Source organism: Sesamum indicum, linkage group LG1, assembly GCF_026168435.1.
Source record: "Sesamum indicum cultivar Baizhima isolate 11 linkage group LG1, ASM2616843v1, whole genome shotgun sequence".
In the NCBI taxonomy this organism is placed as follows: domain Eukaryota; kingdom Viridiplantae; phylum Streptophyta; class Magnoliopsida; order Lamiales; family Pedaliaceae; genus Sesamum; species Sesamum indicum.
Genome location: NC_142657.1, coordinates 11,610,176 through 11,628,967, shown reverse-complemented (window position 1 = coordinate 11,628,967; position 18,792 = coordinate 11,610,176). Strand labels below are relative to the sequence as shown.

The 18,792-nt window shown below is 36.7% G+C and overlaps 1 protein-coding gene across 1 annotated transcript; it reads left to right on the top strand.

Annotated features, from left to right (window-relative positions):
• Positions 1-7,479: 7,479 nt before the first annotated feature.
• On the top strand, positions 7,480-9,962 carry LOC105157860 (5-amino-6-(5-phospho-D-ribitylamino)uracil phosphatase, chloroplastic). Its single transcript, XM_011074357.3, has one exon. The coding sequence runs from the start codon at positions 8,294-8,296 to the stop codon at positions 9,437-9,439; it is 1,146 nt and encodes a 381-aa protein (XP_011072659.1). The 5' UTR covers positions 7,480-8,293; the 3' UTR covers positions 9,440-9,962.
• Positions 9,963-18,792: the final 8,830 nt, after the last annotated feature.

Genomic DNA, 18,792 nt, shown 5'->3' with positions numbered 1-18,792 from the left:
AATCTAGTTCTTAGTGATTTAGTTTCAAAGCTTCCCCAAATTCGCTCTTAATTTTTTTTCATATTTTATATATATTTATATAAAATATATTTGTACATATATAAAATAATACGTATACTTTATTTATATGATATAAAGAATTAATATTTTTATAGATTAAAATAATGATATAAATAGTTTGTAAACGTTTTATTGCTTATATAAGTAATACATATTCTAAAAATTTTAATATTTCAAATGTATATATATAAATTCAGATTTAAAAAAAAATTAACCTTTGAATAATACTATTATCTTATATTTATAAAGTCATAGTAGTACTTTGTTTTAAAAAAAAAATAGAAAATTTTAAAAATATTAACTGTATCAATCGGGTCGGGTCCCAAATTTTTGGCAAATTCGTCCCGTTGTCATTCCTAAAATACCCTCATAATATTTTTGCATTAATATTGCTATGGAGGGAAACTTAAAGGACCTTTTACTGGTGAGAAGATTGAAGAAAGGCGACACATCTTTATAGTTATACTTAATTTACCAAATTGTCCCTGATTAAAAAGTACCATGTCCAATATGATCAATTAATTAAGGGGTACAATTGATCTTTTGCACCACCTCTATTAAATGCACTGTTCTAATATTAAAAGGCCCCAAATGTGTTTAAATTGCTTTTTGTTAATTTAACACCCCCCAACACACACACCAAACTTTTTGGCAATATTTGTGAGAATAAGGTTAGGATTGTCTTTTCTCATCCAAGCCCATAGGGGAAAAAAATAAATATAAATAAAAGATGGGTATCCAGACGTAATGCATTTTGTTAGATGCAATTCGGGCCCAGATGTATTAAAAAATAAATAAATAGAGTTTAAATAGGATTTGTACCCATCAATGCCCATCGGTCATTATACCCAATTTGGACTCTAACAAAAAATGCTATTTTATTTTTTTTATTCAATTAGACTATTATCAATCAATCTATTTAAATTTTAATTGAAGAAATTTAGAAAACTTAAGATTCTAAAAAATTATTTATCATGTAATTCTTTAATCAATAATTTATTATATAAATAATCTATAAAATTGGTTATTTTAAGTTTGATTTTATTGTTTTACTCCCTTAAGTTTGTAAAATCATCAAATTACTCCTTTTCTTAAGTGGAAAAACGACTTCTCATATTTTCATATGCTGAATATGATGTAACTATCTTATGTGAATAATGAAATTTGAAATCTTGTGAAATAATAACATATTACTTGACTTGAAATAAATAATCTCTTATTATTTTGGATCTGATACAATCATTTTGGATCTAGAGGCCAACTGGGCCTTGAGGTGGTTGAGTAGGATCGGGATATGAAGTAACATATTGGATCTCTTTCGAGATATGTCCATATATGACAAGACTCTACCCATTGACAATTCTAAACGAGGCTATACGTATATTCCAAACCCCTTATCTAAGGATCGATAATATATGCACGAGCCCTACATTGTTTATACATGAGAGACACTCATAAGCATCGAGTCTCGTCTCCCTACTAAAGCGTTTTTTATAGGATAAAATCGCCAAAATTTATATAGAATTAAAATGGATAATATTTGTTATAAAAAAATAAAAAATAAAATTCGACTGAGGTCCGGGTCATTGAGTTTGGGAGTAAGCCCACTATCAATTTATGTCAGACACATGTTTAGACAGATATAAGGACTAAAATAAATAAATCAAATTGTTTGATATTCGATTATGATTGATGTATGAAAGTTCATTTGGGCTCGATTTTATTAAATTTAGTAAATAAAAATTAACAAAATCTATTGTTCAATAAGTTTTCAGGCACAGCCCATACTAGATGTTGTTAGTGAAAAAATAATAAAATTTGTACGGTGTTACCTCATTAAAGCTCGTCTGAGCTTCATTCGGTTATAGTATAAGATCAAATTCAATATAAATTTTCAGGCTTGATGAGCTCGACCAATCCGACTCGACTCGATTTGTTTATTATTCCTATCTTCGTGATGTTGCGCTATAAAAGATCACATTTTTAAGATCATTTCAGTGAAAATAAATTGAAAATTAATAAAAATTAAAGAGAAACTAATGCTTATGTTTTCTATAAGATTATATTTTAGATTAGATTATGACGTTGAATCGATATATTTTCAATAAAAATATATATAAATATATATACACATATATTTACTTCAATTTCTATTTAAAAAATTTAAAACTGAAAATGAAAACAGACTGTTAAAAGTCTTGCAAAAAGTCAAAATTAGATTAATACTTTTGTGACTTCATTGCATACGTCTTAAAGTGTTTATAAAAATTCACCTAAATATGAATAAAATAGTCCTCACTCCTTACCTGGACGCAAAATGGGGCACATTCAATGCTGGGGGCCTCAAGATATCTCAGATTTTTATTAAAATATTAAATATTAAATAATTTTTAAAGCTAAAATTTTAAATATAATTGTCGTTTATCATGATATTAGAGTCAGATCGAACAAAAATTCTTGAGCTATTTATTTATAAAATAAAAAATATTTTACACGCAGAATTTATGCATGAAGAAGACATATCAAAATATTAAATATTAAATATTTTTTTTCTGTAACAGCTTAAATATTTTCTAAAATTTTGTCGTTTAATGATTTTGAAATATTTTTTTTTTGGTAAATGTAATTTTCATAAATAGAAAAAGATATAGTACAACAATCATGAATCAAGTAGTGTTTCCTTCGACAGGCCAAGGGATACGCCACAACCTATAAAGTGCATGTGTGCTAAGGTAATGCCAAGTATACACTGTCTAACATCCTCCACAATTAAACTAGCTACAATATTCGGATTCCGGTCAGTATGCTCGAATCGTCTAAGATTTCTCTCTCTCTCCATATATGGTAGATACACGCACCCAGTAATGCACGATAGGCCACATTGACGATATGTTTACCCCTCAACTTTATTGCAGCCAAATCAACATCTGTCATCCAAGATTTTGAAATAATTAATTGTCCCGTCTTTGACGGGTTATTTAACTCTCCTAAAATTTAACATAATTATGAATATTCCTTTATTGTTTAAAAATTATAAATACCTCCTGATATTTGATAAAATTATGTAATTCTTGAATAGAGATCTAGAATCGTCAATTTTATCATTACTGTGACTTTTTTCTTTTAAAATGAAAAATAGTAAAAAAAAATAGGCCAAGATGAATGAAAAATTCTAAAAAATATATATAAAAAGATTATCCACTTAATCCATAAAAAAATAAAAAATTTCAAAGAGATCAGTAAAAATTTTAATGCATAGTCCACAAGGACATTTTGACCAGTTCTCTACAAAAATTGAATAAATTCTAACAAAGACTAACGGATTAGCTTTATAGTTAGACAGTCGTTAAAATTAGGGAGTATTGATAATTTTTCAAATAATAAGAGAATATTTATAGTTATACCAAATCATGAGTGTTTATTGTAATATATCGTTATATATACTGTGCACTTTGCTTATTATATAATTTAAAAAAATAATTTATTATATAAAATATACAATAATAGTAATATAATAACGTGATTGGTTTGACGTGATGAAATCTAATTTAAATAAAAAATTTATAAAATATATATATATAGTATTATAGTTAATAATTAAGCAATCATATAATAAATCATAATTGAAAAAGAAATCGTCTCTTTCGACTAGTCGAGAAATGGCACGTTGTCAATTTTGACGTGGCAACGACTTGTCCTAAGAAATTTTTGTCGACTTGGATTGGGCATGTCCAAGAATTCGGAAAGAAATATCTGCCATGCTAAAATTATTATATATATTAATATAAAAAAAGAAAGAAATAATTTTTCCACTTACAAATAATGGTTAATGATAATGTTTCATTAATTTTTTATAAAATAAAAAAATATTCTTCAATAAAATAACTAATTTATTTAATTTTTTAAATTTTACATTAACTGATAAATTAGTTTATTTTTATTTCTTTTTTAATGTTATGTATTGCTTTATATATTTTACTTTTATATATGATATATTTTAAAGAATGAAAATTTATTTATTATATACATGCAGAAACAACGTGCCAGAATGACTGGTACTAATATAAGAGAGATTCATAAATAACAGTTCGTGATATTACTGCCCTAATTCTTTTATTATCTGAATAATAAATTTTTTTTCGAAATATGGTGTGTTGATTTATATATTTTATTTTTATTTATAATACACTTTAAAACATAAAAAATATGTAGTAATCGTGCAGTTTATCCCCTTTTGAGTTGGTAAGATTTCGAGATCGTACTAGGGGCGAGCAAAATGGGGTAAGTCAGAGTATATAGCAGGACGACGCATGTTCTGGAAGATATAAGTGAAACGAGTCGAATTCTGCCAAACCCGTTTAAACCCGTCCCTGATTATGGGATTATTATTGGATATGGACCAATATTTTGTACTTACATATCATTCTTTAATTTGAAATTAATATTTTTATAAAATAAATAAGATTAATTATATTTTAGATACTATTTGGAAATGTGAAGTTTTTTTTAAAAAAATTAAAATTATACTTACACCCCTTTAAGAATTCTTCAATTTAGATGAAAAATACTGACACAAGTAAAAATTGATCTAATATGAAAATGATATTTTATTACAATTAGACCTTTTGACTTTATATTTATTTCATTGACCCCCGTATAAGTATAAAAATATTATTAGGAGAATATGAATGAGGGGTAAAATTAAAAGTTTATGTAATTTTTCTATTAATGTCAGAATTATCCATCCAAACTCTAACGGAAGGAGGTCAATTGTAAATAGAGAATTCTCATATGGGGTGCCAGTGCAATTTTTTAAAAAGAAAAATTGAGGGAGAAAGGTATAATTTTATATTTCCAGAGGAGGTCTAAGTGGAATTAACCATAAAAAATAATACTTTATTAATTCTTGCTATTTCAACACATAATATAACTGATTTTGCTTCGGCATCTATTTTCTTAGATATCAATTATATATTGTAACAAAATAATGGGTACGAATCCCGCCATATACATGAAATATTTGATACCATTGTTAAAAATACATATATTTATGTATGAATGCACACCTCCTCTTAGTATTTTTTCCTAATGTTTATAATTATCAGCACGTCGTTATACTCAATCGATATATTAAAATAATTCGAAACCTATCATCATTTAACACAAGATTGTTAAAAAATGAAGTCGAAGAATTTTAAGTTTTTTGAATTTAAAATAATCCAAATAAATAACTTAACAAAATCGGACGAGGTGGATGAAAAACTTTGAAAACATAATAAAGACTAACAGATTGGGTTAATTGTTAGACGACTGTTAAAATCAAGACGATATTAGTAATTTTTCAAATAATAAAAGGATATTTGATATTATACCAAGTCTTGGGTATGGATGTTGTAATTTATCCTAAATCTTAATGTGAAAATATAGTGAAAATTTCATCTTTTGTACCATAATTTAGGATACTTTAATTTGCAATACTGATACCATATAGTTTGAAATAACTTGAAATACTACCAAAAAATAGATCTGTTTGCATTTTTTTATACCACAGTTAGATTCTATGGCGAGCAGCTGATGTGGCCGTTAAGTCATGCAATAAAAGCGGACAAAAAAAATGAGAGAATGGCATTTTTGGTACTACAATTCAGGGTGATACCACAATTTAAGGTACATTGCAATATTGGTACCATATCTTTTAATTTCATTAAGGATTTGTGTGTGACACTTTAGGTTCAAATATGTGAAATTTGTGTGAACCTGTCAACTGCACATTCTACGAATATACGGTCCTTCTCCCGATCAAAATCTAGGGAATGGAATCAGTTACCAATTTCAAGATAGAATCTGCTTCTAATCATGAGATAATAGAGAACTTCATATGTTATCTGCAATATGCGTTCTCGAAGTCCGTGGTCATTGAAGTGAATAAAGAGGTTGTTTGGCTAATTTTGTAAGCTCCTCAATACATCTTATAAGATGTTTTACAGTTTATAAGCTCAATGAAAAGTGTTTGGCATTTTTTAAAAAAATTATAAGATCTCAAAACAAGAGTTAAATTTCATATTTTTTATATAAGATCTTATAAGCTATTATTATATTAAAAGACAAAAATATCCCTATTCATTCACTCACACACTCTCTTTCTCTTTCTCTCTCATACACTCTTTCTCTCTCTAGGATTTAATTTTTTTAGTGTTTAATTTTTCTAACATTCGAAAGAGAGAAAATACTTTATTGTTTAATAAATTATTAAAGTTAAATAAAAATAAAATTTGTATCGATATTATATTTACTAAAAAATATAAATTTAAGACATTATAAATTATATGACTAGCTAATCATTGCATTAATAAAAAAATACCTATTATATATCTATAATAATATTCGATTAGTATGAATGTATATATTATCTTTATTCAAAAATTTAGGTATTTAATTCGTCATTTTTTGTTGCTGTAAAAAGATTATCTATTTTTTTTTTAAATGTATACTATTCATAAAAGCTTTTTAATTTTTCTTAAAACAAAACATGTCAAAAAATAACTTATTTTTCTAACGGTATACATGTCTATTTCAGTCATTTTATCAATTCAAGTCTTTATTATGCCAAACACCCTAACATCTATTCAGCGTTAACATCTTATTTTACCCAAACACTTTAGGAGCTTATTTTTAAAATAAGATCCAACATCTTATAAGCTCCTAAAACATCTTATAAGATGTAAAAGCTTATAAAATATTTTTAAAAAATTTAGCCAAACACCTTCTAAATAAAAAAAAAAAAAGAGATTTTCCTATATTGATAGAATGAGAAGTATAACTTGAAGAGTTGATACATAGTTACCAAAGTAAAAGATTGTTAATCAATTTTGGTTGGGAGGTCAGGCAGAAGAAGGACCGTATCTTCATGGTACGTGTAACTGACAGATTCACATAAAATTTTATATATTCTTTAGTGTTATGGACCAGTACTAATATGTCATCAATGGTAACGGGTACACTCCAATTAAAGAGTTAGTTGAGGATGATTAATTAATGGTGACTAATTAATTTAGTGGCAAATAAATTGTATATGTGATACAAGTCCAAGTCTAGCTGAATGTAAATAATCACACATGAATTCTTATGAATTGGAGAATATAATACTAATATAATATTGCAAGCTGCCCAAAATTGTGGTACCAATAATTTCTCGTTTTTTGCCCACTTTTGCTGCATGATTTAACGGACATGTGCCTTGTCATTAGAAATATAATGGCAATATGAAAAATACAAATAGAGCCTATTTTTCGGTATCGTTTCAAGTTATTCCAAAAAAATATGGTACTAATATTGCAAATTATCCTTAGTTATGGTATAAAAATGCAATTTTCTCTGAAAATATATTTCAAGAACTACTATTTGAAATTTTTAAAAAGCCAAAATACGAAATATCATATTCAGCCCCCCCTCCCAACCCCACCTCTACCCTGCCGGCACCACCGGTTCCGAGAAAGCTTTTCTGGCCAAAAGCAGAGACCCGCGTTGCTTAAAAGCCACACGATAACGCAAAATAAAAGCCGTGTCTTCAAATCAATAACAATAAAAATCTCATCTCCCTCTCTCTCTCTCTGCTTTGCTTGCCAGGTTACTCTTCATCCCCCTCCTTTTAATCGTAAAAATACACAATAATGGAGTAAATTCCTGTTTCTTTTTTTTTTTTTTTTGTATTTGAACGGGTTTCTGTTGCTGAAATCAATTGGAATTTGTAAGGGGATTTTGTCCTTTGATATTTCTGCTTCTAGGGTTTGGTTTAATAGCTTTTTTGCTTGGTGGGGCTGCTTATATGTTGGAATTGGGTTTGTACTTTGATGGGTTTTGAATAAAGTTGGGATCTTTTTTGGTGCGAAGCCTTTTGTTTAGTGCTTTGGTTTGGGGGGGTTGGAATAACTTAGGCATCACATAGTGCTTTGTCGCTAAAGAAGGGTTCTTTCAGTTCTAAATAGTGATTGAGTGGTGAATAACAAAAATCGTGGGGTATAGGGAGAATATCGTGTTTTTGGGGTTTTGGAAGTCCTGGCTGCGGTGTTTTCTGTGATTCTTGGAATTTTTTCCGAAATCCAGCAAGTATTTGGAAGGAAGGGATTCTGTTAAAGAGAAATTCTGGAGCTAAGTCTGAAGAAACTGTCTTATAGTTGGAAAAGGGAGCAAATTGGAGTTGGGCTATTGTTTTAGTGGTTGATAGTTAATAAAGATGGTGGAGTCAATTGCTGGGACATCCCTTTTGGGGCACCGTCCGATTTATGGGAGTTACTGTTGCAAGGATGTGTTGAATAAGCGGAAGCCGTCTGATCTTTGCCAGTTTCCGTTTACACAATTTCTCGGTCGGAGAGTTTATTCCTCTGCTCCGTTGCCAAGATGGTGTGTTCAGCTGCCATTTACGTCGTTCATAAAATCCCAAGCAATGGAATTAACCAAAGAGTATTCCTTCCGGGAAAAAGAGCGGATTCCTAGGGATTTTCGGTATGGGATTCACACTGGTGTGGATTGCAGACCAGGATTGTGGCCACCAGAGAATAAGGCAGATAATCCCGCACTTAATAATCCCTTGCTGAGGCTGGAAAGAATGGGTTGTGGTTGGCTAGGTGCTATATTTGAGTGGGAAGGAGTGCTGATTGAAGATAATCCTGGTCTTGAGAAGCAAGCCTGGTTGGCTCTTTCTCAGGAAGAAGGAAGATCAACGCCACCAGCTTTTGTTCTTCGGAGGATAGAAGGTATGAAGAATGAGCAAGCAATAGCAGAAGTTCTCTGCTGGTCGAGAGATCCAGGAGAACTGAAGAGAATGGCATGCAGAAAGGAGGAAATTTATCAAGCTCTACACGGCGGGATTTACAGATTTCGCTCTGGTTCCCAAGAGTTGGTGAACGTTCTGATGCATTACAAGGTCCCAGTGGCTTTGGTTTCAACCCAACCAAGAAAGTATCTAGAGACGGCGATTCAAGCCATTGGGATGGAAGGGATCTTTAATGTAATTGTAGCTGCAGAGGATGTCCACAGAGGAAAGCCTGATCCCGAAATGTTTGTGTATGCAGCTCAGCTCCTGCAATTCATACCTGAGAGATGTATAGTATTTGGCAACTCGAACCAAACGGTTGAGGCTGCACACGATGCACGGATGAAGTGCATTGCTGTTGCTAGCAAACACCCGGTGTACGAGCTTGGAGCTGCTGATCTCGTGGTGAAGCACCTTGATGAGCTCTCAATCATTGACTTGAAGAACCTCGCAGCTGTTGAATCAGCCGAGTTTGGATCCAGCGAACCAGAGTTGGAGATGGAGCCCGAGGAAGAAGATCACCGGTACCCACCCTCATCGGTTGGCGTCGATGATGATTTCTGGTAATATATTCCAAATGTACAGAAACAGAATCATACCATTAATTCACTGTATCACATGTACAAAGAATAGGAGAGACAGAAGGTGAAAAGCCAAAAAAGGGGGTATAACATTTAAAAGATAGAAACAAACTGCAGATGTTAGTTTACATTGGATTATCAATTAAGGTATCTTATCTGCATTATGTGTATAAAAGAATATGCTGGAGTTTCTTTATTAAAAATCACATTGCATGCCTTAAAATCCCAAGTCTTAGTTTCATGTGTTGATGGATATGTGTATCTTCCTCAATGTTTTTTTACATATTTTCATGTTGTCTGAGTTTTTTGCAGCAGGAGTCTCATATTCTGATTGTGTTTCCTCAATCAATCCTTAGCTGATTTTCTTGTTGTTGATGTCTTGTATGGAGTTCTGTTGGCAAGTTGCTATGACTCCTGTTTCCTTGTTCTGAAACATCTCAGATATTAGGAAAGAAGATTGAAAGACTGGTTCTTAAAATTTAAGAAATGAATTGTTTCTACTTTCTACATCCATAATGGTTAAGGCCAACGGTTGTATAATTAATTATACAGTAAATTATATCAACACCTTTTAAGGTTAAGTTTAATTATAACGATTCTTTTTTCCTTTGTAAAATTTCAAGTATACCCGTTGAGATTATAGTTGTAATTACAGATATATTCCCTACTGAACCGTGATATTTTGCCCAAACAACCATGAGATACAATACATTAAGACCCACTAAACGGGTGTAACTATAATTTTACTAGGGTGTCTCTGTAATTAGACTTAAGTTCAGAAAGTGTTAATGTAATTTTGACTTAATTATAAGATGATTGATTATGCGAGAATTGATTTTAGAAAAATGTGATTATGGCATTTGGGTTTTTAATTTTATTTTAAACACAGATTAGGTCCGAATGTGTCGGTTTAATTTTAATTTTTTTATGAAATTGTCGTTTTCTTTTGAACAAATTGCTTAATTTATGGTTGTATTATGAAACCAATAAATAATAAATTAAATCACACAAAAAATTATAATTAGAAAAAAATAATAGCTAATAGTATATAAAGAATTTAAATAACAATTTGATTAGCAAGCTTACAATAATAAATTTATATGATAATAAAATTAAAAAGAATTTAAAATAAACTTTGAAATAAAAAAAAAGATATCGATAAATTAAAGTACTAAAAATATAGAAGTAGAATAATAAAAATAAAAAAATTAGAGTTTTAAAGCATAATAGACCTATTAGAATAATCAACTTCAAAAAGTAACATAAAAATACATGAAATGTATTATTATAAGGAAAAAAAAACCGAACAGGCTCTATCGGAACCAGATGGTTTGGGCCACTGGACTGAGCTGGTCTCATGTATAAGTATTTGGGATCAACCCAAGACCAGCCCGATCCTGAGCTAGTTTGGGCCAAAATCAGCTCATATTTTACTGATTAATTCTATCCTGGGCCTGGTTGGCCCATTTCGGCCCATGACGCATGTTGAACTCTGGGCTTAATATTCGTTCTTATAATTGGGAGAAAAAAAAAAGTGTTATATTATGATTGCTTTATGGCCCAGCCCAAATAAAACTGGACCTTTTCCTCTAAAGCCCATTATCTTCTGTGTTTCAGGATTAAGCCCATCCCAATAAATACAATTTATATCACAGATGATTAAATCGACTTCCCTTAAGGTTTTGGTATAATTATAAGTAAATCTCGTATAATTTAAATTTATATTCAGCATTTTTGATATTTATTTTCGTCCAATAAAAACATCCATTTGTTAGTCAAAATGTTCAAATTTTGCCGATATTGGCAAAAAATTGAATAAAAATTCGTATCTAGCTCCGGTTGACTTTTTATAGGTTTATGTGAAAATCTTTTCTAGTCAAACTACCCTTATGTCTTTTTTCACATGTGCTAACGCATGTGAGGAGGCGCATTTTCTTATAAAGATAGTTTCATCAGAAAAGATTACAACAAGTTAGTAATAAATAAATAAGAAATAAATATGGATTTTTATTCAAATTTTGAGTTAATATCAACAAATTTCTTGAATTTTGCTAAAAATCTCAATCTATTTATTTGATGAAAATAAATATAACATGTGCTATATGTAAATTTTCCGACCATAGAGAGTTACGTATAATTATAGCAAATCTCAGTAGACGACGGTGTAATTAACCCTTTATATCACTCAGATAAATTTAATGAGTTTATTGGTATGAATTCAGAACTTCAAATTCACCAAACTTAAGAAAATATTAAAAGTATATGAATGATCAAGTGACCCAATAATAATACCTTATTCCTATAAAAAAAAAATAGGAAGGGGTTCGAGTTCTAAGTGAGAGTTGGGGGAACCAGCATTGATAATTTTTTTAAAAACAAAAAAATCAAAAGAATTTCTGGCTTAATTGGAAAAAAAGTGTAGCAAGAAAAATATTGAAAAATAATAATAAAAAAAGGTTAAACTTTTGATTTTTTATTTCTATTTTTTACTTTATATAATTCCGTGATTACATTCTAATCAATTGGGAGTGTTTGAGTAATAATCATAAGTAGGAAAAATACGGTATATTACCAGCTTATTTGTGAAATTACTTAATTACCCTCTATAGGAGGATAACTTTCGAAATATACAAAAATTGGTTGAGGCAAAAAGGTCATAAAGAAGATCAATTTTTTTATAAAAATGCCTTCCGGTGCAATATATGTATGTCCATACAGTGTCTGAGTATTTAGATCTAATTTCAAGAAGTATTGATACGATTCATCCATAATGTTGCGGAAAACAAAATTATATTTTTAGTCCCATAAGATATGGGATTCAATTCTTTTAGTCATCTGCTTTACGAGGTCTTTATAATAATTCCAAAACTTTTACACATTTAGTCCTCTAGTTTATGGAGTGTTTAAAATAATTCCAAAATTGAAAAAACTCGACACATATAATCTTCTGTTGTACGAAATTTGTGGGACTAGATGTGTTATTTGGGACCATTTTAAAAATTTCATAAAGCATAAACTAAATGAGTTTGCTCAATTTGGGACTATTTTAAAAATTTCGTAAAATAAAAAATTACAAGTTGATGAGTACTCAAATATCATATCTGCAAAAGGACCAAAACACCCCTCATTAAGGGCATTACAGTCATTTCGCGATCAGGATCCGCGAATATTGTAACAGGCGGGTCGCGTGGGACCCGACCCGGATCGCGTACACCGACCGGAAACCCGGACAATCTCCACCGTTCGATCAGAACGCACACCAACGAGATAAGGCCACGTGGCCCAGTACTTACCGTACAACTGTGTATTATAAATAGACCCCGACATGCCATAAATGAGGTAACTGATACGCATTAATTGAGACCGAACTTCTAGATCGAACCAATTTCATTCGACCAAACTAACTTGAGCGTCGGAGGGTCATTGTCGGGGACGTGCCCAACGAGCTCACAGTTCGTGTTTTCATTCTCAGGGAACCCAAAATCTGGTCTTGGACGAATAGGCGCTTCGAGTGGATCTCGAATCACGAGATCGCATATTTCGACCCGGATCAGTTGGCGCCGTCTGTGGGAACATCTGAGAATTCCTTAGCATAATGGAAGGTTCGTCGAGGAGAAACGCCGGGGAAGAAGAAACACCAAGGAAAGGGGCGGGAGCAACCATCCAACTAACCCCTGATGAGTTACAGAAAATGATAGAGGAAGCTAGCCGGAAAGCAATCGTGGAATATGAAAGAAGAACTGCGACCCCCTTGGTCAAGGAAACAGCGAGGAGGCAACTGTTCGAGAATGTGGAGCCGCTCCGAGAGTCGAGAATACAGGGCGGACAGGAGCATCGCAGTAAACGACCGGCGTCATCCGACGCTGGCTCTAGCAGCCATAGTCGCGCGAAGAGAAGGGAACCAGTAATCTCGAGGGCGGAGGTAGAAAGTGTGGGAAGGCAGATAGAGAACCTTAACAGACAGATAGATGAACTCAAAAAACGAGGAGAAATAGTTGCGCACAACAAAAATTCACCCTTCAGCAACGACATCCTGGTCCAAGTGGTGGAACCCGGCTTCCTAGTACCCGATTTGCCAAGGTATGATGGAACTAAGGACCCCTACGAACATGTGGCGGCCTTCGATATGGTTATGAACTTATACGGACAGCCAGGCCCGATCATGGCCAAGTTGTTTGCGACCACATTGACTGGAAAAGCACAAGAATGGTTCACCAACTTGCCTCGGGGAAGCATTGATTCACATGAACAAATGATCCAAAAATTCTCTTTTCACTTTGCAAGCCGAAGGAAGCAAAAGAGATCTGCCACCCACTTATTCACCATACGGCAGAGAGAGGACGAGACATTAAAGAGCTTCGTAGGGAGGTTCAATAACGAAATGATAGAGATTCAAGATCTGCGCATAGATATGATGGTCAGCATTTTGATTCATGGTTTGAAAAAAGGTCCGTTCGCATCTGCGCTTGCACGCGACCCGCCAGGAGATGCGGAGCAGCTCATGGCTCTAGCCCAGAAATATATAGATGAGGAGGAGATGAATGCAATGAAGGACTACGAGCGGAAGGAGCGTGAGCAGATGTACAGGAAACCGAACGAGGCAAGAGAGGTCGGGGGAAGTAGGCAGAAGCAGGAAAAGCAAAGGGAGCCCAAATACATTCCCAAATATCACAACTACACTCCACTGCCAATGTCGCGGGAAAAGGCGCTGATGATGGTCGAGAATGCGGATGTTCTCAAATGGCCGAGGCACACCAGATATACACCCTCCAAGAAATTCTCCAACAAATACTGCAGGTTTCACCGAGAGAGAGGACACAACACGGAAGAGTGTTTCCAATTGAAAGATGAAATCGAAAGGTTAATGAGGCAGGGGTACTTTAGAGACCGAGTCCCCCACAATTGCAGAGCGGGCAGGGAAGAGCCCAGGAGAAGCAGGTCGAGAAGCAGAGACAGGAACCCGGGGCCATCGAAGTCGGTGCACGCCCAAACCACCGCAAACAACGCGCCAACTAAGGGAGTAATTTACACGATTGCAGGGGGTTCTAGCTCGAATAGCTCGAACCGGGATAGGAAGAGATGTGCTCGAACTTCGAACTCAAGCCGAGGGAAAGAGTTCGTGCTGAAAGTGGAAGAAGAGGAGGCCATTTCCTTTAGCAGCTCTGATAAACCCGAGGAGACGGGGGAGATGAACGACCCAATCGTCATCAGGCTCGACATAGCTAATTTCACAGTTCACAAGGTCTTAGTGGACAGCGGGAGTTCCGCAGATATCATCTTCAAAAGTGTGATTGACAAAATGGGCCTGGAAAATCTTCGGTTGGAGCCGGTCAAAACACCGCTAGTCGGTTTTGGCGGAAGTGAAGTGACGTCCTTAGGAATGATCGAGTTGCCAGTATCCATAGGGGACGAACCCAGACGGAGGACCACAATGATAAAATTTTTGGTGGTAGATACCCCATTTGCGTACAATGTGATATTGGGCAGGCCAGGACTGAACTCGATCAGGGCAGTCATCTCCACCTACCATATGAAGGTGAAGTTCCCAACGGATCGCGGGGTAGGAGAGGTAGCGTGCGACCGGAAAGAGGCGCGGAAATGCTACAATTTATCACTGAAGGGAGAACCCGAGGCGAAGAAGAGAAAGGTGAAGGAGGACGCTGAACCACGGCCCTACGAGCCGGAACACCTAAAGCCCAGTGAGGAGTACAAAGTCGTCCAGCTCACTCCTGATGAGCCGGACAGAACCACCAGGATAGGAGCGAGCATGAAGGAGAGGGAAATGGCCATGATTGAATTCCTGAAAGAGAACATGGACGTGTTCGCGTGGGGTCCGTCTGATTTCACAGGAATCGACCCTGGGGTGATCGTGCATAGGTTAAACACAGACCCAGCAATGCGACCCGTGCGACAAAAGAAGAGGTCCTTCGGGAGCGACAAAAATGAAATCATCCGAAAAGAAGTGGACAAGCTGCTCAATGCCGGGTATGTAGAGGAGATTCAGTACACCGATTGGCTATCTAACGTGGTACTTGTCCCCAAATCCGCAGGGAAATGGCGAATGTGTGTGGACTTCACGGATCTGAACAAGGCGTGTCCCAAGGATCCCTACCCGTTGCCCCGGATCGATGTCATGGTGGATTCCACCGCAGGTTACGAGATGTTCTCGATGATGGATGCGTACCAGGGGTATCACCAGATCCACATGGCGGAGGAGGACAAGGACAAGACTTCGTTCATCACGGAAAAAGGAATCTTTTGTTACAATATGATGCCGTTTGGTTTAAAGAATGCAGGAGCCACATACCAGCGCCTGGTTAACAAGATGTTCGGAGACCTGCTCGGAAAAACGATGGAGGTGTACGTGGATGACATGCTCGTAAAAAGCAAGAGGTCGCAGGATCACCTCACCGATCTCGCCCAGGCGTTCGCTATCATGAGATCATACGGGATGAAACTCAACCCGGACAAATGCACGTTTGAAGTAGGTGGAGGTAAGTTTTTAGGATATATGGTTAGCGAACGGGGAATCGAAGCTAACCCGGAGAAAATTCGAGCCATCATGGATCTGCGTTCTCCAGCCACGATCAAAGACGTCCAGAAGTTGACAGGGAAAATCACCTCCCTCGGAAGGTTTATCTCGCGATCAGCTGACAAAAGTCTCCCTTTTTTCAGGATTCTGAGAAAACCCAAGAACTTCGAATGGAACGAGGAGTGTGAGAAGGCTTTGCAAGAGCTGAAGAAGTACTTGACGACCCCTCCCTTATTAGCAAACCCGAAGGAACATGAAGAACTGTTCCTCTACCTGGGCGTATCGGAACATGCAGTCAGCTCGGTGTTGGTAAGAGAAGAAGGAGGTCAACAGAACCCCATCTACTACGTAAGCAAAATGCTCCAAGGGGCCGAATTGAGATATACGGAGATGGAGAAGTTGGCACTCGCGCTCGTGGTCACCGCTCGAAAGCTACGACCATACTTCCAATCGCATAAGGTGATCGTGCTAACGAACTACCCCTTGAAGCACATAATGTCGCGACCCGAAGCGTCAGGTCGATTGATCAAGTGGACGGTAGAGTTGGGGCAACATGACATAGAATATCGACCTAGGACGGCCCAAAAAGCGCAAGTACTAGCAGATTTTGTGACAGAGCTAGCAGGTGAACCCGATCTACCCAGAATGGTCGAGGAGCAAACCTCCAAATGGATGCTACACGTAGATGGAGCCTCGAACGCCAACAGTGGAGGGGCCGGAGTATGGATACAGGGGCCGAAGGGAGTCGAGATCGAAGCAGCCATTCGCCTGGCCTTCCCCGTGACCAACAATGAAGCCGAGTACGAGGCGCTCGTACTGGGACTAGAGCTCGCCTTCCAGGCGGGCGCCCAAGATTTGGAGGTGTTCACGGACTCTCAGTTAATCGCTCTGCAGATCGAAGGGACGTATGAGACGAGAGAGAAAACCATGACAGCTTACAAGGAAATCGCTCAGCAGTGGATGAAAAAATTTGACAGATGTTCGGTTTTGCAGGTCCCAAGAGCAGAAAATGACAAGGCAGACGCCTTATCCAAGTTCGGGGCCGCCATGGATGGGATTGGAGATCGCAATATCACGGCTCTGGTTCGAGCACGACCAAGTATCACAGGCGGAAGGGAGGTTCAGACGGTCGTAGAACCTGAATCATGGAAGGACGAAATTGCCAAATATCTTAAAGACGGCACCCTGCCTCTTGACCCCATTGCCGCTAAGAGAGTCAAATTCAGAGCCACCCGATTCACTATGTTGTCAGGACAGCTCTATAAGCGAACGGTGGATGGACCTCTCCTGAAGTGTTTAGATGAGGAGAGAGCTCTATATGTTATGCGAGAAATTCATGAAGGGAGCTGTGGTAACCACTCTGGAGCAAGGTCGTTGGCTCAGAAGATAATACGTCAGGGATTCTATTGGCCCACGATGGCAAAGGACGCCAAAGAGCTAGTGAAGAAGTGTGAAAGTTGTCAAAAATACGCATCCCTTATACACCAACCCGCGACCCCGGTGGAGCCGATCAAAATAGCTTGCCCATTCGACCAATGGGGGATCGACATCGTCGGACCTTTTCCCCCTGCACCAGCCCAGAAAAAATTCATCATCGTGGCGGTAGAGTATTTCACCAAATGGGTCGAAGCGGAAGCGGTCGCTAAAATATATGAGAATGAAGTCATCAACTTCGTTTGGAAAAATATCATCTGCAGGTTTGGTCTGCCTCGCATACTAATTTCTGACAATGGGACGCAATTTCAAGGGAAGAAGATCACGGGATGGTGCAAGGAGCTCAAGATCGCACAGCACTTCACGGCAGTTGTGAACCCGCAAGCCAATGGTCAAACGGAGGTGACCAACCGAACAATCCTCCATCATTTGAAAACACGGCTAGACAGTAAAGGATCATGGGCTGAGGAACTACCGGGGGTCTTATGGGCTTACAGGACAACACCTCGCACCGCAACAGGAGAGACGCCGTTCTGCTTAGTATATGGAACGGAGGCTATCATTCCAGCAGAGATCGGGGAAGAATCTCAGAGAGTAGCAATGTATGACCCCGAGGCTAACCAACAGGAACGAAGCTTTGATCTCACCATGATCGAAGAAAGGAGAGATGGGGCGTACGCAAGGATTCTGCACCACAAAGGATTAATGATGAGAAGCCAGGGTCGAAGAGTTCGACCGAGACAACTCCAGGTGGGGGACCTCGTGCTTAAAAAAGTCGAAGTTTCAAAACATGTAGGTAAACTAGAACCCCCATGGGAAGGGCCGTTCAAGGTGGTGGAAATCAAAAAGAAAGGGACGTATAAGTTGCAAGACATGCAGGGGCGGAGTCTACCACGACCGTGGAACATCCAGAACTTGAAAAGATTCTACGCGTAGCCTCGAGAGATCGCAGACAAGGAGTTCGAACCAGGAGCCTGTGAAAGGCCATCAACAAGGAGTTCGAGCCGGGAGCCTGCGAAAGGCCATCAACAAGAAGATCGAACCAGGAGCCTGCGAAAGGCCCTCAACAAGGAGTTCGAACCAGGAGCCTGCGAAAGGCCATCAACAAGGAGTTCGAACCGGGAGCCTGCGAAAGGCCATCAACAAGGAGTTCGAGCCGGGAGCCTGCGAAAGGCCATCAACAAGAAGATCGAACCAGGAGCCTGCGAAAGGCCCTCAACAAGGAGTTCGAACCAGGAGCCTGCGAAAGGCCATCAACAAGGAGGTCGAACCAGGAGCCTGTAAAGGGCCGAATAGCAGATAACCAGATTGTCTAATTAAAGGTTAGGGGGGCTGTGCCCAGAATTACCAGATTGAACAATGCCATTGTGTAA

Bases quoted from the DNA above. Each gene is read 5' to 3' on its own strand.
- LOC105157860 (XM_011074357.3), top strand. From the start codon at position 8,294: ATGGTGGAGTCAATTGCTGGGACATCCCTTTTGGGGCACCGTCCGATT.